Source organism: Amblyraja radiata, chromosome 31 (genome assembly GCF_010909765.2).
Source record: "Amblyraja radiata isolate CabotCenter1 chromosome 31, sAmbRad1.1.pri, whole genome shotgun sequence".
In the NCBI taxonomy this organism is placed as follows: Eukaryota; Metazoa; Chordata; class Chondrichthyes; order Rajiformes; family Rajidae; genus Amblyraja; species Amblyraja radiata.
In genome coordinates this window covers 19,554,172-19,580,517 of record NC_045986.1, presented here as the reverse complement: position 1 = coordinate 19,580,517, position 26,346 = coordinate 19,554,172, and the positions used below count along the sequence as shown (strand labels likewise).

Below are 26,346 nucleotides of genomic sequence, written 5' to 3'. Positions count from 1 at the left end.
AAACGAGAACTTACCAGTTTGAAGCGCATGCGTGTCATTCTTCAAAGCAGCGGTGTGAAATCACAGATAACTGTAATGACTAAACATAGTAAGATTAGAGAAGAGATACCAGTTGAGTATATGATCAAGGGTGGGAGTGGAGGGCACGTATTCCCTCAATGTTACTCCTCATAAAATAAAGATCAAACTTCAAACTGGTAAGTTCTCGTTTAATCTTACTATTTTACTTCGGAGTCACGTGAGTGACTACGTGAAGCTTTTAAAGCTCTGTGATTTCATGCCGTGGAACGAGTCCATGCATCACATCTGCCTTGATTTTTGGGGAGAATAGAGTTAACATCATTAGACATCAATACGATATTGAAACCCAATGGTAAAAATATTAACACCAATTATTGCCCCTATTTATGGGGTAAATTATATACAGAACTTAAAGTTGTTTCTGCAAATGTTCCAGGTTCAATGACTGGTTTGTTATAAAGTCTTTCGAAAGTTCCTCCGTTGACCATCCTGCTGTCTTGAGGATTAGGTCCATTGGTATGTCCAACTTCATAGCTGCCAATGTAGCTGCAGCCCTGGTGGAGTGAGATTTGAAATGCTAGTGTCCACTCCAGCCTATTTAGGACTTGTTTTAGCCATCTAGAGATGGTCTGGACTGTCACTGTTTTGAGTGGCTGTTAGTAGCTGATTAAAGTGACATTTCTTCCCTCTGATGATCTTAGTATACTTCATGTATGATAGTAAGTGTATTATAATACAGAGACGACCATCTGTAGGGTAGGCTCTGAATTCTGTTTTTTAGGCCTGCTGACCCCTGTCTGTTCTGTATGACTATTACATTGATGTAAAACTTAAATTCCAGATGAATTAATCATGTTGTCCAACCTTATTTTCTGTAGTGACTGGACCCTTTGTGCCGTGACCAGGACCATCAGCATGACTGTTTTCATAGTCAGTTTCTGTAGGGACAGAGCTGTAGCTGGAGACCAGTTTCTTAACATGGTCAGTACAATGCTCACATCCCATATTTGGGAGTACCTGGTTCTTGGGGATTAATTTTAAAATGCCCCTCATGAGTTTGGTTACAAGGGTGTGTCCCAACAGAATGCCGCTCTGTACCTTCGACAGGTATGTTGACAGAGTACTTGTGGCGCAGTTGATGGCACTATGACTGAGCCTCTCATCGTAATGGAGGCTTGCCAGGAATTCCAGAACAGATGGGATGTTCATAGATCTGTGGGTGATGATTATAGTTGTGACAGTACTTCCCATTTCTTGATGATACCAAGTAACTGATGTTTGGGTGGACTGTCTGTGACCCGCTGAAATAATTCCGCATTCGGTCCTTCAGTCCCAGGTGTAGCAGAGGTGCTTTCAACTCAAAAATAAATAGGTTAATATATAATAGTGACGGGTAACTCCCCTTGTTGCGGGAAGAACCAGTAAGTTAGGTCTATGATGGATGGTGATGTATGGTTCTGACCCATGTTGATATCACCAGGACCCATGGTTGCGTAGGGCAATCAGGTATTATCAAATTCGAGACGTGGAGTCTATAGTTTCTTCCTAAATACCCGACTGATGAAGCAAAGGGAGGGATGCATAAATGATCCCCCAATCAGCGAAGATACATCTGAACCACTGCCCCAGGTTCTGGTTCCCAAGAACATAATTTGATAACTGGTAAGAGCATGGATGTGAATAGGTCGTTATCTGGTGTTCCATACCGTGCTGTTCCAGCAATACATATTTTATCCAACATCCATACAGTGTTTTTAGACTAGCGTGACCTGTTGTCTGCCACTAAATTCAGTTTCCCTGGTAGTTGGTAGCTGATATCCAAATCTCTATCTGGATATGCTATTAATCCAGATTAATAGAGACAGTAACTCTAAGACTATTGCCTCCATCACAGTGAGGTGTTTGGTGAACTCACTGTGGTGGATGTTAATTTGTGTTTATTGTGTGTTGTTATTATTACATGTATGGCTGCAGGCAACAACATTTCGTTCAGACCGAAAGGTCTGAATGACAAATAAAGGATTCAATTCAATTCAATTCAATTCACAATTAGTGTTGGCCAGATAATCACATGATGTCGATATGTTTCTACCCATATGGTTGACATATGCTACCCCGGTGGTGTTGTCAATTCGTAGTCTAACATACTGGTGATATAACCCAAAACAATATGACTTAAAGCCATGGCTTGCACTCACTTCCCCAGGTATATATGCCCAACGTTAGTAGTGATGCCTCCTGTGCATTCCATCTCCCCCACAGCTGGAGATGGAATTAGTAGCATCCCAATCCAAGGCCCATCAGTATGTGGTTTCATAGACGGGTAACTGTTAATGTTTGGTTAGGAACAATGCCTAATGTATGTTCCACCATTTTTGTACCATAGTGGCCTCTGTTGGTTGCTTCATTAGTCTGTCCGAATGACCCCCCATAAATATTTGAGTGACGCGTGTTTGCGCTCAGTAATTTGATTATGTAAAGGTCCGATATCAGTTGGCTGGCACATAGCCCCTAATGCCAATTATTCTACTACCAGTCTGATGGATGGTTTTGTTCCCTGCAAGCCTCCATTAAGGCTGTACCCTTTCTTACGGCAAAGTCACTGCCATGTGAACTGTGTTAACGGTGAACCGCAGACGATCTGTTGTGTTAAATACATCTGTGGGCACCTCCAATGAGTACTATATAGCAAGCATATTTTAATACGATGCTTGTCATGTAGTACCCTAGGATCAATACCTTAGTTGCACCAAAGGTTCCCATCTAGTAATGAATATAAAGTACGAAAGTATTCAAATTAGTCAAATCGAAGATGAAGTGGCAACCACCTCTATATTATGATAGGATATTTAGGACACGAATTCCTGTGATTCGTGTTGGATGTCCTCCATAACTCCTATTTATATGGGCACTGTAGTTCAGTATGTGCTTTAGTTTGTTTCTATCCCTGTAAGCATGAACATTCAGTTCGGTACATGCTGAACTGGAGGATAATGTAATGAATAATTCTAAGGTATAACCCTATACTTCTGAAATTTAAGTGTCGGTAGAAATAATTCTATGCATACAGATAGATCTGTTATCTCCCACCAACCTCGTAAGGAGTCAAACCCACCTTCCTCCATGGTTACTATTAGTAGGTTTGTTACTATTTCGGCATCCTCCGTGGTCGTTGAGGTGCCGGTGTCTGTGATGAGGGTAGCGCATTTCCCAGGAAGCAGTTTTTCTTTTTTAAGACGTTCCTTAATGTGCCCCAGAGTTCCCTCGATGTGAAGTTCTTTCCCTGTTAAGATAAGATGCCTCCAAATTTTAATATTGGAGGTTGGGAGGTTCCAGGTTAACATATAAGGCCAGTGCATCCTGGTGATCTAGTGTCATGTCTTTTGTTTATAGTGCAGCCGATCCCGTCCTGCTGTTAGGACTTAGAACTTTCTTTCGTTTCAATTCCCTGCCCTACCATGTTTTGGTTGATACTGGGAACATTCAGGTTTTGCAGTTCCCTGATGGTAAGTGTCTTCCAATAGGTTTTCTGCACCCTATGTGTACTAGGGGTATGTTCTGCTCCCTTGTTCAAGTGCAGCCCAAAATTGACCCCCTATACTCCCCTCTGATGAGGGAGAACACTGTGCCGCCCTACAAGAGGTACTGCTGTAGGACTTTCTAGCTGCCGCTCTGTGACTAGTCTCCATCTCATGGAGCTGTCACTTACCTGCTCCAACAGCCGCTCCAGCTGGCTCCGATGCTCTTGGGCACCCAACCGGCTCCAATGCACATGGTCACTGGCCATCGTGGCTGCTCCTGAAGCCGTTACTCCTGAGGCTGCTCCTGCTCCAGTTCCTGCAGCCACTCCATCCGGCTCCAATGCTCACAGGCACTGGCCGTCACGGCTGCTCCTGAAGCCGCTCCTGCTCCAGCTCCTGCAGCCAGCCCAGGATTGACCCTCGGTGTTCCCCTCTGATGAGGGAGAAACCCTGTGCAGCCCTACACGAGGTACTGCTGTGGGGCTTACTACCTGCCCCTTTGGGGTATTTCCTCCAGCAGCCGTTCCAACTGGCTCTTATGCTCTCGGGCATAGGCCACTCCCGGCTGCTGTTGCCCCATCCTGCAGCCGCTCCAACCGGCTCCCGTGCTCACGGGCACTGGCCGCTCGCGGCTGCTTGGATCCCCGCTCCAACCGGCTCCCGTGCACACGTGCACTGGCCGCTCGCGGCTGCTCCTAAAGCTGCTCCAACCGGCCCCCAAGGTCGGACTCCTCGGAGTCAACGACTCTGTTTATGCTTACCTCTCCCAACCGGCCGGGGCCGGCGCGGGAGCGAAGTCGGGAGCGAAAGTTGGGCACAGCTGTTCCCATTATGGGAGATTAGCGTGCCGTTTGCTGCTGCTGCCGGCAGCCCGCAACTCCGCGGTTCTCCCCCGCCAGCTTTCCCGCAGCCTTCGTGGATCCGGTCCATGTCTCCACCTAAAAGGTAAGTGGAAGGAACGCAGAGTCTCCTTACCTGCTGTTCCCGGCTTTCAAATTTTGCTGCTAGGAGGAACGTCGTTCCCCCCTGCTGTGACTTGTTGCAATGCGTGTAGCGATATGACACGCATGCGTCCTGGCGGGTTCTTCACGTAGTCACTCACGTGACTCCAAAGTAAAATGTGAATTAAAGTGGCATTTTGCTGACAATAACAGAAAGACATTCTTATCCAAATGGCGATAAATTAAGCAAAGAGGATGTATCATTGGACCGTCACGGCATTTGTACATGAGTGAATGATAATAAGATGTTTTCACTAGTGGGAGCATCTAGGACTAGAGGTCACAACCTCAGAATTAAAGGACGTTCCTCTAAGAAGGAGATGAGGAGGAATTTCTTTAGTCAGAGGGCGGTGAATCCACGGAATTCATTGCCACAGAAGGCTGTGGAGGCCAAGTCAATGGATATTTTTACGGCAGAGACAGATAGATTCGTGATTAGTACCGGTGTCAGGGGTTATGGGGAGAAGGCAGGAGAATGGGGTTAGGAGGGAAAGATAGATCAGTCATGATTGAATGGCAGAGTATTCTTGATGGGCCGAATGGCCGAATTCTGCTTATATCACTTATGGCCTTATGACCATATGAAGAATGCAAGTGATTACTATGGCAAATGTTACAGAAATTGTGTATAGTAGCAGAAATACCTTACTGCAATTGTACAGGATCTTGGTGAGACCACACCTTGAATATTATATTCAATTTTGGTCTCCTTTTTTTGAGAAAGGAGTTTTTTTTAATACAGAATGTGTATCGTCTCCAAGTCAGAGATAGATAGATTCTTGATTAGTACAGAGAATGTGGGGACGGGCAAGATAATGGGGTTAGGAGGGAGAGATAGATCAGCCATGATTGAATTGCAGAGTAGACTTGGGGCCGAATAGCCTAATTCCGCTCCTATTGCTTATGATCTAAGTCAGAATGGAGTGTAATTTAGAATGAAACCCGGAGGTGGCGGTATTCCCCTGTATCTGCTGTCCGTGTCCTCTTTCATGGTAAAGGTCTCTGGTTTGGAAGGCGCTATCAGAACACAGTGCATTCTACAGATGATACGCACTGCAGCCATCCTGCAGCAGTGGTGAAGGGAATGAATGGTTATGGTGGTGGTCGGATGATCAATCAAGCGAGCTATTTATCGTGGATGGTGTACAGAACCCCCAGGATGTTGATGGGTGGGAACACAGTCATAGCAATGAGTACCAGTGGTAGATGGTTGAACTCTTTCTGGATGGAGATGTCCACTGTCTGGAACTTCCTTTGGTCTGGATTTGCATTTATTGCTGGATTGGTCAAAGATAGTAGATTTCCTTCCTGGGATGTCTAAGTGCTGTATAATTCTACGCAGAAGTAAGATAGGAACATCTGACTATTTAATCAGTGCAGTTGATGAGGAATGAAAAAAACTATGTAATTCTGAAATTGGCATTTTCCCAGTGACTGTTACTTAAAGAAGGTAAATTGTGGCACTGGAGCACCTTAAAGTGAGCAAATAAGAAATTGTCCTTGCCTGGATCAGACTTTTCAAAGACTTGAAAGTTGCAAGATTGCACCATTCTGTGCGCTGTTCCAGAAGAGATTATAGACAATAGGTGCAGGAGTAGGTCATTTGGCCCTTCGAGCCAGCACCGCCATTCAATGTGATCATGGCTGATCATCCACAATCAGTTCCAGCCTTCCCTCCATATCCCTTAACTCCGCTATCTCTAAGAGCTCTATCTAACTCTCTCTTGAAAGCATCCAGAGAACCAGCCTCCACCACCCTCTGAGGCAGATTCTAATGTACTCAAAGGTACACAAAATTGCTGGGGAAACTCAGCGGGTGCAGCAGCATCTATGGAGCGAAGGAAATAGGCGACGTTTCGGGCCGAAACCCTTCGAATGTACTTCTACTTCTAATGTACTCATGTATGCGATGATTTGACAAGCATTTCACTGTATCTGTACTTGTGACAATAAATAAACAAACTATTTAACCAATATTTCAAAGATGAGACAAGCATGGACTGTGCTGGAGTGTATCTATTATAATAGGGTGGACACAAAAAACTGGAGTAACAGGCAGCATCTCCGGAGAGAGGGAATGGGTGATGTTTCGGATCGAGACACTTCTTCAGACTCCAATGGGGTGCTGGGAAAAGAGATGCTTGTTATAATGACCTGTTATTATTGTGTGCGCTAATATTTAGTGATGCTTCACAGTCTGCTTTACACCAGGGGCATGTAACTGACACGATTCCAGAATGGGAAATTTCCTCTTGCCATAATGTACCAGCAACATCACACACACATATGGACAGTTTCCTTCCCTTAACTTTTCTAGCTATAAAACAAGGTGGTCTAAAATAAACTCTTATAGCTTTGATGGCATTTTTCACTGCTTACAGTTACATCTTACAGTTACATCTTTATGCATAAGGCAGTATTCAACAACCTTGATCATTTTACTTTCTCATATACTTTAAGTCATATCGTTTTTAATGCTACTAAAATTGCAGTATAATCCTGAACAGTGTAGCAATGATTTTCCTGTATAAATGTATAAGTTTTATTATTTGCAGACGAATGTTTTATGAGGTTTCAAGCCATGATATCACTGTTCCTGGATATTGTTAGATAGATTCCTTCTGTAATTGACAATAGAGATCAAGTAAGACTCAGGTGTATCCATTTGCAGTGATCAAAGGCACGAGACCAAGGGTTAAAATTATCATCAAACAAATAAAAGGAGAATATTTTTCCGCATGAAGGCTTGCTCGGCTGGTGGTCGGAGTGGTGAAAGCAAAAACACATAACAGCTGGTTTAGTTTAGTTTTACTTTGGAGGTACAGCGCGGGAACAGGCCCTTCGGCCCATCGTGTCCGCACCGACCAGCGATCCCCGCACAATGCTACACACACCAAGGACAATTTGCATTTATACCAAACCGATTAACCGACAAACCTGTACGTCTTTGGAATGTGGGAGAAAACCGAAGATCTCGGAGAAAACCCACGTGGTCACAGGGAGAACACACAGACTCCGTACAGATAGAACCCGTAGTCGGGATCGAACCTGGGTCTCCGGCGCTGCAAGCGCTGTAAGGCAGGAACTCTACCACTGAGCCACCGTGCTGCCCTAAAAGGAAAAGCAAGCTACTAAAAGAAAATTAGATTAGGTTGTTTAATGTCATATTCACCAGGATGCAATGAAATTCCTTATTCATCTGAAGCTCACAGTGTAAACAGTTACATATACTAATGATAATGACAACTTTAATTACAACAACACGGATGGTGCAAGAGTGATTGTAGTGCAAAACCTGAATAGTGCCAAAGAAAATTAACATACAATAATTGCATAACCAAATGGGTTTATTCTGTTATTGTACATTATGTCATACATATTTAAATATTGCATAATATAAATAAATGGTATCAATATAAATATTGTATAAATATTTGAAAATGAAATAATGAAAATAAAGCTGGGAATACACAGGGAATTAAACTTGGTGTAATGCCCAGACCTCCATTACTGCTTTGAATTTGTTGATAGCAACTCATAGAAGGTAACATAGAGTGTGGGCAACAGGCCCTTCGGCCCAACTTGCCCACACCAGCCAACATGTCCCAGCTACACTAATCCCACCTGCCCGCATTTGGTCCAATTCCCTCCAAACCTGTCCTATCCAGGTTTTGTCTAACTGTTTCTTAAATGTTGGGATAGTCCCTGCCTCAACTACCTCCTCTGGCAGTTTGTTCCATACACCCACCACCCTTTGCATGAAAAAGTTACCCCTCAGATTCATATTAAATCTCTTCCCCTTCACCTTAAACCTATGTCCTCTGGTCCTCGATTCACCTACTCTGGGCAAGAGGCAGCAGTGGGAGAGTTTTTGCCCTGGAGTTACAAAATCTGCACTTATCCCTGCAGCATCCTTAACTGAAAGGTATGTCAGGATAAGTCTATTTTGTTTGACTTTTGTTTGAAGAGGTTGGTCTGAAGACCAGATATCGCCTTCAGATCCATAGACTCTAAGCAATGCTATTCTGATGCTTTTAATTCCAGTGCTCGGTTCATTTCCTTATGGTGGGTGAATGTTTACTGTGAAAATCTGTAATGACATGATTTAACAATTGTCAGCACAGTTTTGGTTGACTAATGCCGCACTCTTATGCATTAGGTCTGTTTCAGGAGAAACCCCAGCCTCTGCTAAATAATATCCGAGCATCCTCAGGCAAGAAAAAGCGAGGACAGATACTCGCATGGAATGAAGCAAATGCAGTACAAGGTATGAACATTGGTCAAACACAACTTTTATTTTTAATTTGTAATCAGCACCTTCCCACCTCGAAGAAGGATTTCGACCCAAAACATCGCCCATTCCTTTTCTCCAGAGATGCTGCCTGACCTGCCGAGTTACTCCAGCATTTTGTGCCTATCTTCGGTATGAACCAGCATCTGCGGTTCCTTCATGCACAGTTTATCTTCCCACCTCTTCTTCCATCAACCCATTCTATGAGGGAATCACCAGTAGAAATTGGTCTGAAGAGTTTGTGGCCTTTACATTGTACTCATAGAATCATAGAATCATAGAAAGTAGGTGCGAGAGTAGACCACCAGGTCCGTCGAGCCCGCACCGCCATTCACTCATGGCTGAACACTAAACAGACACACTTACCCACAAACAGTAGACACAAGACACAGAACACAAGACACTACCCTCCCCTTTATACCGCTATCACCCCTCTCCACCCCAAGAACCGCGTGATCTCCTGGGGGAGGCAAAAAAACGGATAAAAACCCAGGTCCAATTCGGGGAAAAAATCCGGGAAATTCCTCTCCGACCCCAATCCAGGCGATCGACACTTGTCCAGGAGATCACTCAGGTCTTACTATACTAACCATACCTAGGTCCATATCCCTGCCCTCTCCCCGTAGCCCCTTATCCCCTTGGCAGCTAAAAAAACATCTATTTTTGACTTAAATATATTTAACGTTTCTGCTTCCACTGCTCCCTGGGGCAGTGAATTCCACAAACTAACCACCCTCTGGGTGAAGAAGTTCTTCCTCATCTCAGTTTTAAAAGAGCCCCCCCTCACTCTGCAACTATGTCCCCTAGTTCTAGCCTCCCCGATCATTGGGAACATCCTCGGTGCATCCACCCGATCAAGGCCCCTCACGATCTTATACGTTTCAATGAGATCGCCTCTCATTCTTCTAAACTCCAAAGAGTAGAGTCCCAGCTTACTTAACCTTTCCTCATATGTCAATCCCCTCATTGCAGGAATTAAATGTGGTGAAGGCTCTGCAATCTAATCACAATAGTTTTGTTTAGAGATACAGCGCGGAAACAGGCCCTTCGGCCCAGCGAGTACTCACTGACCACCGATCCCCACACATTAACACTCCCCTACACACACTCGGAACAATCTTACATTTACGTCCTTGGAATGTTGGTCTTGGAGATCACGCAGGTCATGGGGAGAATGTACAAACTCTGTATAGACAAGCACTTGGAGTCAGGATTGAACCCAGGTCCCTGGTGCTGTAAGGCAGTAGCTCTACCGCTGTGCTCCCCTGCCGTCTTTGTGTGTGTCTTTGACCATTTTGGTCATGAGCTCAATTATGTCTGTTGGCTGAGTGGGTGTTGCACCATTTCAGAGAAGATGAAGTTATTACGGGAAGAGGATGGATTGTCAGGCGTTGTAAGTTTAGTTGGAGCTCGGATTGGCAATCATCTACATGGGGAGTTTCCAGGGAGTGGGGGGGGTGGGGTGTGGGGGAGCAGTGGTGCTGATTGTAGAACTGCAACAGTAGAACTCCAGCAAGCTGGATTTGATCCTGACCTTTGGTGCTGCCCTAAGGAGCTTGCACATTCTCCCTGCGACCGTGTGGGTTTTGTCTGGGAGCTCTGGTTTCCTCCCACATTCCAAAGAGATACAGGTTTGTGGGTTAATTGGCTTTGGTAAGAATTGTAAATTGTCCCTCTCTATCTATCCTAATAGTGTTGGACAGTGCTAGTGTATGGGGATCGCTGGTTGGTGAGGTCTCGGTGGACTGTAAGGCCTGTTTCTGCGTTGTATCTCTAAACTCTAAAATCAAAGACTGCGTGGGTCCCTCCAGGTGCTCCAGTTCTCTCCCACAGCCCAAAGATGTGCAGGTTGGTAGGTTACTTGACCTCTGCAAATTGCAAATCAGTTGGTGAGAGAGAATAGGTTACAAGGCAGTAAGCAAGGGTATCAGATTCACACGGTTACTCTGAATGCCGGCGTGTACTCGATGGGCTGTATAGCCTCCGCTGTTCGGAAATGTGGTGACAATCACATTGCTCGGGTATTGCTGGTTAAACAATGGAAGGTTGGTGTCTGAGAGAGGTCAGGGACTGGACAGCAGGAGGATGACGAATTGGAATCTAACCAACGCACCAAAACGTCTTGGGCAGAGAATACCATGGAGTGGAGTGCTGAGGATAAGAGACAAAACTAACCATGTTTGCTTACACACTGGCCCCGTACTACAAACGCCTAGTTGTTTCAGGTGTATTGAGGGCTCAAAGGCGAATGTGATTTAGTTTTCACCACAGTGAACCAAATGGAGTCCTACACAGGGAACAAGGTACCTCCATTAAAGGCACATTAACCAGCTCTAAAATTCGGAACGATCTATCCCTCTTGGCCTCACACCTGTCTCAATCCAACAATCCGCCTATCAGGGAACCTCCTTGCCTGTGGTCATCTGTTGCCAGACCTGATTTGTCCTCCGTTTTTCCCGCTTCCAGTTTTATCCGCACTCCCCTTACTACAATCGGCCTGAAGAACTGTCCCGACCCGAAATGTCACCTACCTATTTTCTCCAATGATGATGCCTGACCCGATGAGTTACTCCAGCATTTTGTGTCAATCTAACAAGGTTTCATGAAGTGTGCCAGGCATAGACATCACATGAACAGGTCATCACACCTCCTTAGCAAAAACTCTTCTATCTGAGGGCACACCTTCTTTGCCTGGACAAAGCCACCATATGTGGGCAAATGCTCCACATGTGCACAGGCACCCCTTACATGGACGAGCCGCTCTAACCCAGGGAAGCCCCCTCTTTGGCTTCTTTCCACCAAATCCGCCACATTGTGATTCTGTCACGACCCGCTTATAGAAATTAATCTCCAAACACTTGCGGCTGGGGGGCACGGTAGCACAGCGGTAGAGTTGCTGCCTTACAGTGCTTACAGCGCTGGAGACTCAGGTTCAATCCTAACTACAGGTGTCGTTAGTTTGGTATAAATGTAAATTGCCCCTAGTGTGTGAACGATAGTTTTAATGCGCGGGAATCGCCACTCGGTGCGGACTCGGTGCGGACTCGGTGGGCCGAAGTTTGGTATGTGGTATTTGGTACTAAACAAAATTAAACTAGCAACGAGGAATGGTGTCGAAGTTTGATGAAAGCAGGACAGCAGAGAAATTGGAAAGAAATGTTTCATTCTGATCCATTGCTTTTAACCGGGAACAAGTTTTCCTTTTTATCTCATTGTGATTGTCATTTTCCCCAGATGATCTATGGACGGTGTATGTGACAAAGTACGAAGATGACGTGCAAACCCCAATTTACAGATTTTCTCTGCATCCCTCAGTTCCATCACCATGGCACCTCCTGTCGCTGAGGAATGGGGAGATCCCATCATTTAAAGTAAGTTCCTGCCAAAGGGATTACAAATGCATTAAAATTATCTCTTGTCAGTGACTGCAAGAAAAAGAGTCTCATCAGAGCATGATGAGAACCTTCAGCTGGAATGTGTCTCTTTTTAGACAGTAGACAATAGGTGCAGGAGTAGGCCATTCGAGCCAGCACAGCCATTCAATGAGATCATGGCTGATCATCCCCAATCAGTACCCCGTTCCTGCCTTCTCCCCATATCCCCTGACAGGGGATTGACAGCTTCTTAAGATTGACAGCTTCTTAAGATTGACAGGTTCTTCCGAGAGAGGAAGGGTTAGCAAAATATATGGTTATATGAAAAGGCTATTTTTCTGCAGAAAAAGCATTTTGTTTTTATTTAACTAATGACGTACATTATAATCTTATAGTGCAAGGGTAGGAGCTGAGGGTCTGACTATCCTCTTAATGTTTATATTATAGAGGAGACATTCATGAAGTTGTGCTTGTTATCTCGCTTATGTTCATGGGAAAAAGAACATGAACATCTTGTTAGCCTTGTAGGAGCTTTCTGCTGGCTTTGCAATTAATAAGAGAAAGGTAACAGCCTGTCGTAGTTGTAGCTGAATCCATTTTTGTCAAGTTTAAATATTTTAAACGTTCTCAGGCCCACCAAGTCCAAGCCAAACAGTGACCCACGTACACTAGCCCTATCCCACACACACTAGGGATAATTTGCAATTTTTACCAAAATCAAATAACCTGCAATCCTGTTCGCCTTTGGAGCATGGGAGGAAACCGGGGCTCCGGGAGAAAACCCACGCGGTCATGTGGAGAATGGCAAAAAACTCAGTACAGAGATCACCCGTCATCGGGATTGAACCTGTGTCTCTGGTGCTGTAAGGCAGCAACACTACCGAGCCGGCCCAGACGTGCAGGGATGTGGTCAGTGCGGACTCGTTGGGCCGAAGGGCCTGATCCCGTGCGGTGTCTCTAAGCTAAACTAAACTTAACTCTCTTTCCACTTCCAAGGTGTACACGGTGCCAAATGGCAACTTCACGAAGAAGCTGACCGTGTGCTCATCAACTGTTGCTTTGCCAAGTCCCAAGTGTCCAAGAAAGTGGATGATCACAACATTATCCTGCAACGTAAGGAAAGGCTGGAAGTTTGATTTTCATTTCTATGCATCAGCAAAGGAGCAACACCACACTCAGTAAGTGGAAAGATAGGACTCATTTTGTCATTTATTACCTTAAGCCTGGAAACATTAACATCTTCATTTTAACTCCCTTTACCCAATTTGATTCCCGAATGGTACAATGAAAGTCAGGTAGGTAAATAATTAAAATCGGGATCAGTCCTGAACTTAATAGAAGGTGTAATGTAATAACAAGGAAGTGAAGATGCTGGTTTACCAAAGAAGATTTGAGTCCTGAAGAAAAGTCCTGAGCCGAAACATCACCTATCCATGTTCTCCAGAGATGCAGACTCATTGAGATACTGCAGCAACTTGTGTCGGTCTTCAATAGATAGTGGACCAACTTTAAGAGGCTGAATCACTTACTCTGTTGGATATAATGGAAGTTGCTGTCTCTCCCTTTTTTGTTGCTTTGCTCTCCTTAGCCCAGAACTATTTCCATCTCCTCCAACAGGAGATGATGAGCGAGACCTTAGGATCTGCGTGTTCCATCAATGCACAGATCAGGTGCTGGCAGTACCCAATAAGGGCCCTCATTCAGCCCTGAGCAACCACACTACTTGTTCAACTCCTCCAACATCTGGCAGCTTCCAGGGCAAGCGGAAATGTGTAGAAAGGAACTGCAGATGCTGGTTTACACCGAAGATAGACACAAAATGCCGGAGTAACTCAGCGGGACAGGCAGCATCTCTGGATAGAAGAAATGGGCGACTTTTCGAATCGAGACCCTTCTTCATTCTGAGAGTCAGAGGAGAGGGAGATGTTCTCACACCTTGCGCTTCCTTATCTCTGTGTCTCCCTCTCCCCTGGCTCTCAGTCTGAAGAAGGGTCTCGACCCGAAACGTCACCCATTCCTTCTATCCAGAGATGCTGCCTGTCCTGCTGAGTTACTCCAGCATATTGTGTCTAGATTCTAAGGAGATCTCTCCATAGTCAGTCTTGGAGAAGTTCTTTGGTGGGGAGCACTGACACACAGCAGGGACTTGCATCAACTGCCTAGCATTACAGTATGCAATCTGAGCAAGACTTTTATAATGTACAATGGAGATCGTAATTGTAATTATTTGGACAAGTGAGCATAGACTGTTAATCTGGATCAGTGCTCTGCGGTATAACCTTATGCAGGGTATCGATGCACTTCTGGGGTTTTTTTGCATGAGGTATTTTAAGATGATTGAAAGATTTACTTGGTAAGAATTTATGTTTACCATGGTGGGGAAGTGCGGCAGGCAGAAATCAGCATGCTTTTTAAAATTAGAGTGACATTGTTAGGAAGCTCTTCATCACACCGATGGGTAGTGAGAACCTTAAAACTGAGGTTAGCCTGTTCTTAGATGGCAGGGATGCAAAAGGATATGCAACCTAGTTGAGTGAATGAAATAAAAACAGAAGATGCTGGAGATATTCACCATTGTGGAAAGAGAAGCAGAATTAAATTATCGGATTGATAACTTAAGTGCACGGAGTTCGGCTTCAGATCAAACTTGATTTAATCGAATGACAAAACTGTTGTTCTCATGTCCCTCCTGTTATTTGCAAAGTATGTGGACACCTGTAACACTGCAAGGGCCAGGAAGCGAGCGGGTAAGATCATCTCTGACCCTGGCCACAAACTCTTTGAACCACTTCCTTCTGGGAGGCACCTCCGGACTGTCAAAGCCGCCACAGCCAGACATATTAACAGCTTTTTTCCCACGAGCCGTAGCTCTACTCAACAGCCAAATGTCGGTAGCCTCCTTTTGCTCTGGTATTTTATTTTATTCTTCACATGTTTAAATTATAATGTTTTAGTTTTAATTGTCTACTGAATATTGTGTTGTTATCCTTGCGAGCAAAGCACCAAATTCCTTGTATGTATACATACTTGGATAAAAAATGTATTCAATTCAATTCAATTCAAATAAAGCCTTTATGGGGAAATGCTGCATATAAGATAATGAAGACCAATACTGTGGATGCAGAGTTTCATCCACTATTCGCTACCAGCATAAGCATCAAGGTGACGTCCAACATGGATTAGCAATCTTCTCTTTATTTGATCCAACCATGCTTATGAGCCCTATGAAAGAAATTGCTCACAGAGATCAAAGTCGTCTAAGTTTAGGGCAGTTTGTATTGGAAAATATCCACAAAGATATCCATAGTATCAAAGTTGTACAAAAATTACGATCAATAACATTCTGCATTTACATTCAAAATTGATTTGTAGAAACCTGGCAGACCAGTGTTGTAATCTTTTAGATTAGTTTACTATAGTTTAGTTGATTGTCACCTGTACCGAGGTACAGGAAAAAGCTTTTGTTGCGTGCTAATGCATCAGCTGTAGACAATACATTACCACAGTCGAGCCATCCACAGTGTACAGATACAGGATAAAAGGAATAACATTTAGTGTAAGGTAAAGTCCAGTATAGTGTGATTAAAGATAGTTTGCATATCTCCAGTGAGGTAGATATTAGCTCAGTTTCCAGTCTAGTTTCCAGTCTAGTAGGATGGTTCAGTTGCCTCACATAACAGTTGCCTGATACAGCTGGGAAAGGTGTAGCCGCCTTTAGTAATAAAAGCTACTAAAGTACCAATTGCCAAGTATTATGTCTCAAAGCAAATTATAATTTTATGGGGCACTTCTCTGCGAACTGATTCCATAAACTCACACTCTGGAGATGCCCATTCATAATTCATGGTCCTAGAAAATGAGTGTTGATAAACACTTCATTAATGAGGGCATCCCAATTCAGTGTGTTTCTATCTCCCCCCCCCCCCCCCCCCCCCCCCACAATGTTCACATAATAGTTCTTTGTGAGAAAATTCAAGTCTATCCTTATTCAGCAACAGTGTGGGGTGAAAAACTTTCTAAGGGATGGTATTTGAATAAAAAAGGAATATTCCTTTCATTGTGTGTAGAACTTCTTTATTTTGACTTGGTCTGTTAGTAACATCGTAGATTAAAACAGGATGTTCTTAGTAGGAAGTACTCATTTCATCTGCTGCAATTAAATCTGTGAATATGTTCCAAGTTGGTCCCTGTGTCTAATTTCTGGTTCCTCCAGGAAGCTGTACTATGCCCAGCTGAGGAAGGCTCCCTACCACAGTCGAATTTGCCTGGCACCACCTGGCTGCATTCTTAGTGGAGGACCCAATGGCCCCAATCAAGGCTACTTCTTCGTCCCCTACAAGAAAGGTAGGTTGACCATCACATAAAGGAGCACATGAAATGTGTAGGAAGGAACTGCAGATACTAGTTTAAATCACAGACAGACACAACAAAGCTGGAGTAACTCAGTGGGTCAGACAGCATCCCTGGAGAAACGGAATTATGACGTTTTGGGTCTGAAGAAGAGTCTCGACCTGAATCAACAGCTATTCCCCTTTCTCCAGAGGTAAAGGACTACGTTTGCCTTTACGGTCAGATGTATGAAGTATAGGATTGAAGGAAAATCCAAAGTGTTTGTATTTGGAGTATTGAAGCCAAGCTTAAAAGAAAAAAATTCACTGTTAAGTAAAATTCAGAATAACTGCTGGAAATCTCAAATAGAAACAGAAAATGGTGGAAACACTCAGCATCTCAGGCAGCATGTGTGGATAGAGAGACAGGACCATGTCTCAAATTGTGGATACTTTGCCAGAACTGAGGACCAGAGACCATACGTTTGTTTTAATTGCAGAGAGGGTGAGGTGGAATGGATAAGGCAAAGAGAACATCCTTTTTACAGGGAGGCCATGGTTAGTTTGGGGATAAGAAAGCTGCAGATGAGATCAGTAATTTAGTGACATGAGTTAGACAGAGATAGGGAAACACAAGAAACTGCAGATGCTGGAATCTTATGCAAAGCATTCGGGTTGGAGGGGAATAGTCTTTGTGTATTCCATTTGGTGCTCCTGATGTGACCTCCTGTACGTCAGCGATACCAAACGTAGACTAGGCGACTGTTTTACCAAACAGTTGTACACCAAAGCCTGCTGGTGCTCCTGGTTTTAACCATTTCTATTCCCCTTCCCATTCCCATATCGATCTTTATGGCCTTGGCGTCCTCCATTTCCAGAGCAAGACCACACGCAAAGGGAAAGAACTGCATATCATATTCCGCTTGTGTTACTTACAACCTAATGGTATGAACATTGAATTCTCCAATATCAAGTAATATACCCCTTACCCACCCCTCCTTCCCACCCTGCCTCACCAGTGCACACCCATCTCCCACTACTCCGGTCATCCTGTGGCTCCACCACTCCCTAAGCACTCCCCATACACTGCTCTCTTGCCTACTTTATTTTATCGTCCCTTTCCCCTCCCCCTCACCCTTCCACCCATATCCCTCCCTCCAGTTTTACATTTCACTCCTCCTCTTCTTTCCTTATACTAAACCCATTTGTCTCCTTTTCACCTCCAACTTTTTGTCACGACCTTCTCCCATCTGCCGATCAACCCTCCCCCATCACGTATATCCACCTCGTCACTTGTCAAGTTCTGTCCTGCCCCCGCCTCTTTTTTCCAGCTTAGTTCCGCACCCCCCCCCCAACTCCCCCCCCCTCTCACCTCACACTGTGACAACATGGAGACATATCAATAGAGTGTGGGATGAATTCCTTTAAAAAACATTAAGTAGAGGGATTCATCCTAGCCTCGAGGGTTGTGACTCTGGAATTGTTTACCACCGGGTGTAAGAGGCCAGATCATTAAATATACTTAAGGTAGAAATTGATAAATAGTTGAACAATTGAGGACTGAAGGGTTCTGCAGAACTGGCATAGATCAGCCATGATGTTGAATGCTGGGGCAGTCTTGCAGTTCCTGCACCTATTTTCTTATGTTCAAGGTGCTTTAAACAAATTGATGATACATGTGTGTCATATTTTTGCTTCACGTTTAATGATGTGTTCCCCCTTAGCTTTCTCGGTGTCAAATGTTGAAGAGGCCCCAACGTTTGACTTCAACCCCTGCATGAACGACGGCTGTGGGAAGCCAGCGGTCCGCCCCCTGGTGGACACGGGAGCCATGGTCTTCATTGTGTTTGGGATTCTGGGAGTGAACCGCACACGGAAACAAGACAACCATGTGATAGGAGATATGGTACATGCTGCTTTTCTGTCAGAATGGGTCTCGACCCGAAACGTCACCCATTCCTTCTCTCCAGTGATGCTGCCTGTCCCGCTGAGTTACTCCAGCATTTTGTGTAATCTTCTGCTGTTCCGTCGGCCAAGCCTTGCCATCTTCCACTTCTTTTGTTTACCTCCGCGGTTTAATGTTGAAATTTCGTTTTCACCTGCTTCTCTCTCTTTCCATCCTGAAAGGGCAGTGTCATCTACGATGAGAGCTTCGACCTGTTCCAAGAAATTGGGAACCTGTGTAAGATTTGCAAGGCCATTGGTGGCAACCATGAGTTGGTGAAGCCAGGTGGAGCTCAATGTTTACCTTCTGGTAAGTGGAGAATGCAGTCAGAGCCAATGTCTACCCTAAATGCGACTCAGTCTGGACTGCACTTGGGTGCAGCGCACAACCTGTCTTTAAAACAATACAACAGTGCTGGAGATTATAAATTCATAAGTTCCAGGAGTGGAATTAGGCCATTTGGCCCATCAAGTCTACTCCGCCATTCAATCGTTGCTGATCTATCTCACTGCCATTCTCCTGCCTTCTCCCCATAACCCCTGACACACGTTCTAATCAAGAACCTATCAATCTCCACCTTAAAAATATCCATTGACTTGGTCTCCACCGCTTTCTGTGACAATGAATTCCCCAGATTCACCACCCACTGACTAAAGAAATTCCTCCTCATCTCCTTTCTTAAGGTACGTACTTTTATTCTGAGGCATCTGGTCCTAGACTCTCCCACTAGTGGAAACATCCCCTCCACATCTTGACTTAATTGACAGATTCATTGGCCTGTGGAGATGGGACATGAGGAGCAGTGGATGGAAGGGTATGTGAGAAAGGATCTGATGAAGAAACAAGGAACTGCAGATGCAGGTTAACGCATTAAAGGACAGACGTTACTGGAGTAACTCAGCCAGTCAGGCAGCATTCTGAGAACTTTGTCAGGTGACGTTTCGGGTCGGGGTCCTTCTTCAGATGGTTCTGATGAGGATTTCCTGGCAGCCATGGTCGGGGCCATCTCGATCAACTGACTTATAGTGTGGAAACAGGCCTTTCGGCCAAAAGTGTACACACCGTCCAACATGTCCCATCTACGCCAGTCCCACCTGCCTGCGTTCGGCCCATATCCCTATAAACCTGTCCTATCCATGTACCTGTCCAATTGTTCCTTAAACAATTAAGAAACGATAGTCTCTGCCTCAACAACCTCGTTCCTTTGTGTACAAATGTTATCCCTCAGATTCCTAATAAAACTTTATAATGTCCTCTTGTTTCTGCATGTTAATTTGATATGTTTAGAATCATTTCAACCACTACCTGTCCCGTTTTAGTTTTCTTTTGATATCACTGTCTCCTCTTTATTTTGCACTGAGAGCTGCAGCAGGAATCTGTATCCAAATCATTTGCAGCAATTTGTCACAACTTTACAGCTAGTCTGCTGCCCTCTTTTGACGTTTGCGCCCTGAAACTGCAATCATGCAAAGCGCAACAAATGCATGGTTCTATCTAGCATTTTAAACAAGCAAATTCATCCAACAAAGAATACGAATTGTGAAGGGAATAAATTAGTACAGATTAATCATTAGACCACTTTCTGAAGTGCCAGGAGCAGGTTTTGATGCTCCTTCAAGAGGGAAACAGGTCCTTCTGCCCACCGGATCCACGCTGACCGGCGTACACTATGCCAATTAACCTACAAGCCTGCATGTCTTTGGAGTGTGGGAGGAATCCAGAGCACCCATAGAAAACCCACACAGTCACAGGGAGAATGTACAAACTCCGTATAGACTGCACCCGCAGTCAGGATTGAAGCTGGGTCTCTGGCGCTGTAAGGCAACAACTCTACTGCTGTGCCATTGTGCTGCCCATCGTTACTCTGGGATTTTGTGAATATTCAATTCAATTCAATTTATTGTCATTTGGACCCCTTGAGGTCCAAACGAAATGCCGTTTCTGCAGCCATACATTACAAACAAATAGACCCAAGACACAACATAATTTACATAAACATCCATCACATTGCTGTGATGGAAGGCCAAAAAACTTTTCTCTCCACTGCACTCTCCCCCCCCATGTCAGAGTCAAAGTCAAAGCCCCCGGCGGGCGATGGCGAATTGTCCCGTGGCCATTAAGCCACGTCGGGTAATGCAAGGTCGCACACCGGGTCTTGGTGTTAGAGCCCCCGGCGCGCGCTCGCAGTCCCGCAGCCATTCCAAGCCGCGCGGGGCGGTGATGTAGGCCCCGCTCCAGGAGCTCTTCAACCCCGCAACTCGGGCGGGAGAAGTCGCCGCTGCGGAAGCCCCGAAAAGCGGTCTCCCTCCAGGGACCCGTGGGCTCCCGGTGTCACTGTCCGCCAAACCCGCAGTTGCAGCCACCGAATCTCCGGGGGTCGGGCCGCAGCAGCGTCCACCACAGCTCCACCCGCTCTGGACTCGGCCAGCTCCGCGACGGTGAGGTGAGTTCGGCACCAGAGTCCCCGGTCTTCATGTTGGAGGCCGCTCCTCATTGCAGCCCCAACGACAACGGAGACCCGACAAAGAAAAGGTCGGGTCTCCCGTGCAGGGAGAGATTTAAAAGTTACCCCCTCCCCCCCACACCACCCCCATCCCCCCCACACACATACCCCAACAAAAAATAACAAAAACTACATAAAAACATAGACATAAAATATCGCTAGAAACTAGGGCCAGCTCAGGGATACTCGGCCAATTCCTTTGCGTAAGTGTGGCTATCGTGATGGAAGACGTATGAAGATGATCCTGGAGTGGTTGTCAGTGTTACAGTGGTAATGTGTGTGGTCCAGCAAACTTAGCAGTCAAAGCCTAAAGTGGCTGCCTGCCAAATCCATTAAAGTCAATGCCCCTTGGAGTTGAGGGAGCAGCTGATTGCATGTGAGTGAACATTGATTGAGGCATTGAAGGTGTAAAAGAGTCGGGACATTTCTTCAGGCTGGGCTCCATGGATGGGCTCCAATTTTATGAACGTCACTTGCACATACATGGCCAGCAGATGACTCTGCATCTCCTCACACTCCAGTCCCTCCCTCATGTCACACTTCCCTTTCCAATAAATGCAACATCATTTTTTTTCAATGTAACCTTTTTTTTGTTTGCATTGCCATTCAAATTGTGGGTCTATTTTTGAAACTGTGATTGACCATTTGTTTTTAAAGATAGTAATTGGTTTATTGTATGATAGAGCTTCAATGCTCATGACAAACAAATTTATTATGTCTGAAGAAGGTGCCCAAACCGAAACGTCACCTATCCATGTTCTCCAGAGACGCTGTCTGACCCACTGAGTTTTTCCAGCACTTAAAGTCATAGAGTGATACAACATGGAAACAGGCCCTTCAGCCCAACTTGCCCAGATTGGCCAACATGTCCCAGCTACATTAGTCCCACCTGGTCCATATCCCTCCAAACTTGTCCTATCCATGTAATTGTCCAACTGTTTCTTAAACATTTGGATGGTCGCAGCCTCAACTACCTCCTCTGGCAGCTTGTTCCATACACCCACCACCCTTTGTGTGAAACATTTCCCTCACATTCCTATTAAATCTTTTTTAAATCTCTTCACCTTAAACCAATGTTGTATGGTCCTCGATTCAGCTACTCTGGGCAAGAGACTGTGCATCAACCCAATCTATTCCTCTCATGTTTTAATATACTCTATAAGATCACCCATCATACTCCTTCGCTCCAAGGAATAGACTCAATGTTTCCCTATAGACCAGACCCTCTAGTCCTGGCAACTTTGTGTCTTTTTTTTTGCAAATCTGCAGTTCCTTGTGACCAAATTTATTATGTCCTTTAGAACCTGAATAAAATGCACAAACCATAGGTTTGGCACGTAGCTGTATTGATTGGTAACTGCTGTAGTTTCACATTCCTGTCAGCATTAAAGTTGATTGATCCTTTAGGCATTTCAACAAGGTCACTTAGACAACTTCACTGAATCTGTTTCACTGGAAGTATTTATTCAGAATGTGGAGAATTAACTTTTCTTTAAAGGAAATCTTCACGTATCCCAACTGCATAAAAGCTCAAAGTAGATTTTCAAAGCATTGACAGCCACTTCGAATAAATGCCTCAGGATAAAGCAGCAGTTTGAATCAGTATTTACGTTAATGATGGGTCGAATGAGCTATGAGCAGAGGTCACCAATTCACCAACATCCTTGTAATTGCTTCATCCATTTACCTTCTCCAGAAGCAATGTATTCTCTTTAATTGCTCCAATTCAATCTCTGCAAAACTTTGATTAAAACAGGCTTTCACAGTGCAGTTATGTTTAACAAGAATATCGTCTCTATGTTATGTATATGTCTTTTCTTAATCTGAAAAGGAAGACAAATTTCAATTGCATCTTTCACATTCTTGGGTCGTGCAAAAGTGTTTCGCAGGCAGCTAAGTAGATTTGAAGTCAGGCATTTAAAAAAATGATACACAGCGTCACATTTGTGTGCAGTAGGAGATTATAAATGGGCATGATAATGATGCAATCTTCTGCTTTTAGTGAAGTTGGTTGCAGGATATATGTTTATCATGACACTGTGAGTATATCATTACCCATTTTTGAAACAATGCATTGGGATATTTCTATACAGTGCAGCCCAGTCATACAGGGCGGCACCGTGGCACAGCGGTAGAGTTACTGCCTTGCAGCGCCGTGGACCCGTGTTCGATCCCGACTGCAGGTGCTGTCTGTATGCAGTTTGTACATTCTCCCCGTGAACACATGTGTTTTCTCCGAGATCTTCGGTTTCCTCCCACATTCCAAAGACGTACAGGTTTGTAGGTTATCTGGCTTGGTATAAATGTAAATTGTCCCTAGTGTGTGTAGAATGGTGTTAATGTGCGGGGATCGCTTGTCGGTGTGGACTCGGTGGGCTGAAGGGCCTGTTTCCACGCTGTGTCTCTAAACTAAACTAAAATGGCAGTCTGTGAAAACCTGAAGTGCTTACTTGACAGGTTTTCTCCCTCACCTGGAATCAAAGAAGGACCCCACCCCTCCCAAATTGTCCCAGGATTGAAGCCTAATCTCCTGGTTACTGCTGCAAGCAAGTTGGGGCAATCCAAAAAGAAAAAATAAATGTTTCTCCACCTTCTTTCAATTTTTTATTTGTTATGAAAATATTAGAGATGAATGAAGGCTGATTAGATGAATTTTGACACTTAATCAAAGAGGCAATGATGAGTATGTTATCTTTAGTCTTGGTTGTGTTAGCTCTCATTTTTGCTAAAGTAGGTGAGAGAAGCATCCTAGAAGAGACCTGGATTGTGGAAATGGTAAGGTAGAGAAAAACTCCTGAGATGTCGTCCCTCAAATGAGCCTGGGAGATAATCCCTTTATTAAATGCTCTCCAAGGAGGATATAAGTAATGTGATATAGAGAAATAAAGCACAGAAACAGGAAGTCTGTGCTGACACCACATTAATTGCATTTTGTATTCCCATCCAATTCCCCCAGACTCACTGGGGTAGTTCACAGTGGCCAGTTAACCCACCAAGCTATATGTGTTATGGAATGTGGGAGGAAACCGGAGCACCCGAAGGAAACCCACACAGTCCCAGGGTGAACATACAAATTCCACATAGACAACATCCGAGGTCAGGATTGAACCTGGGTCTCTAGCCCTGTGAGGCAGCAACTGTACCACTGTACCACTCTTGATGTACGCATCTTGCTAGATGAACCAGAATATGTTCTCCATACGTTTACAATCTGGCACCCTTGAAACTAATTTTAGCTGCAGCAGGTCCCAGATTTGGCACAAGATTCCTGGAACAATCCTCGAGTCAACATCTGTATCGTACCGAGGATTGCAGTCACCGGCTGAGGCACCGGACAGATAGCATATGATACGATAGAACTTTATTTATCCCAGGAGGGAAATTGATCTGCCAACAGTCATAAAAAACACAAAATACATGAAACATGAAATTAAAGTGACGAGTGGAAAGGATTGGGGATGTGCAAAGATTGGGGAGAGGGCCAGAGGGGGGGAGGGGAGTCAATCTTAGTCTACCCCACGACAGAAGGGAATGGAATTGTAAAGTTTGATAGCTACGAAACTCAAAGCAAAACACCAGGCCCCTTCTGCTGAATGGCGATCTGAATGTGTAATTTGTTTTGTTGACTGATGTCAGCTGACGATTTATAAACACTGTTGCTGGTAAGTAACATCAAGCTCTTCTTGTGCCCTAGGTTACAGCGTTTCTACATTCCTGCAAATGTTGCACCCGGAATGCAAGAGCATACCAGAACCCAACCTGCTTCCTGGGCAACTGTCTCACGGCGCTGTAGGAGTGAGAGATGGCAGGGTTCAGTGGATCTCGATGGCCTTTGAATCTGTAAGCATTGCCAAGAAAAAAATGTAGATCATTTTTACAGCTGCCCGATTGCATCGTTGAAACGCCTGAGGGAGTTACCCTTGAGTTGAGTTCTTTGCTGTGTGTTCATGTGGGAAATAAACTTATTTTGTTCCAACAAGTGCCATGCATCCATCGGACAAAGAACCATGTTTTTGAGTGGTAATTATATTATCGAGCCTTGAATTCCTTGGTGGTCTTCATCTCTGACACGTCCAGTTAGACCCCCATCCCATCTAGCTGTAATATCTCTGGAGTGGCTGAAAACTTCTATCCTTTGCACCCATTAGACTTTACTTTAGAGATACAGTGTGGAAACAGGCCCTTCAGCCCACTGAGTCTGTGCCGACCAGCACTCACCCCATACACTAACACTGTCCTACACACTAGGGACAATTTACAATTTACAGAAGCCAATTAACCTAGCAACCTGTACATCTTAAGGGGTGTGGGAGGAAACCAGAGCACCCGGAGAAAACGCATGCGGTCACAGGGAGAACAAACAAACTCCGTACAGACAGCACCCTTAATCAGGATCGAACCTGGGTCTACTGGTGCTGTAAGGAAGCAGTCTACCGCTTCCACAATGCCACAGTGGCAGCAATCCTCTCCTATTAATTTTTGTACAACTAAAATCTGAGTCAATTTGACTTGAAAATCAAAAAATTATAGTTCCTGAAAACCTTTAATAAATCCAGAAAATGCTGGAAGTAATCAGCAGATCAGGTTGCATCTGTGGAATGATTTTTACAATTATTTTGTCCACGGATCCTGATTCTGACCACTGGAAATAAACTTTCTCCATCTTCCAGACCAATTGCATTTAATACCTTAAATGTGGGCACTGCAGCAGCCTCTACCTACAGCCTGTCTGTTATTTCAATCTTATTTTTATTTTTAGTTAGTCTAAAGTCTTGTGTTGGGGGAAACTTTAACTTTTCTATGTGGGGGAGGGGGGCAGGGTAAGGGGGAAACCGTTTCCCAGTCTCTTCCTGGCGGGGACGCGACTATTTCTCCGAGTCGCGTCCTCGCCCCCCACCTCGCGGCCTACCAGCTGGATCGGAGCGGCCTTTCCTGCCGGGGACCGGGAACCGGGAACCGGACCAGGGCTGCTACAGCGGCGGTGCAGCGCTGGAGTCACCGCGGAGCGGGCGATGCCTACCTGGGTCGCCGTTTGGAGCTCCGGAGCGTTGGGCCGCTGCTCCAACATCGTGGAGCTCTGGTGCGGAGAGCTTCCAATGCGGCGGCGCTGAACAACATCGTGAAGTCCTGGGGCGCCTTGCAGAGGGTCTACAGCAGCAGTCTCCGCCCGGCGCGGCCTGCGGACTTTGGAAGCCGCCGACACCGGTAGGAGGGGGCCGACTCTGGTGTCCACGCCGCTGAGGACGTCCCGCAGCCCCGATGTCGGATTTGTATCACCCCGGCGAGCGGTCCTGGACATCGGGCCGCCCGTAGCGGCAACTGCGGAGGGCTTGGGGAGGCCCTGACCACGAGGAACAGTGGA

The 26,346-nt window shown here is 45.1% G+C and overlaps 1 protein-coding gene across 2 annotated transcripts in view; it reads left to right on the top strand.

Annotated features, from left to right (window-relative positions):
- The window catches only part of disp3 (dispatched RND transporter family member 3), a 300,294-nt gene that overhangs the window by 262,797 nt on the left and 11,151 nt on the right, over positions 1-26,346 (top strand). For both annotated transcript variants that reach the window (XM_033048014.1, XM_033048013.1), the window contains exons 12-18: positions 8,703-8,810; positions 12,069-12,205; positions 13,205-13,386; positions 16,422-16,552; positions 18,261-18,442; positions 18,664-18,790; positions 24,679-24,824. In XM_033048014.1, coding sequence (XP_032903905.1) covers positions 8,703-8,810; positions 12,069-12,205; positions 13,205-13,386; positions 16,422-16,552; positions 18,261-18,442; positions 18,664-18,790; positions 24,679-24,824 — 1,013 coding nt within the window. The remainder of the gene's footprint in view (positions 1-8,702; positions 8,811-12,068; positions 12,206-13,204; positions 13,387-16,421; positions 16,553-18,260; positions 18,443-18,663; positions 18,791-24,678; positions 24,825-26,346) is intronic.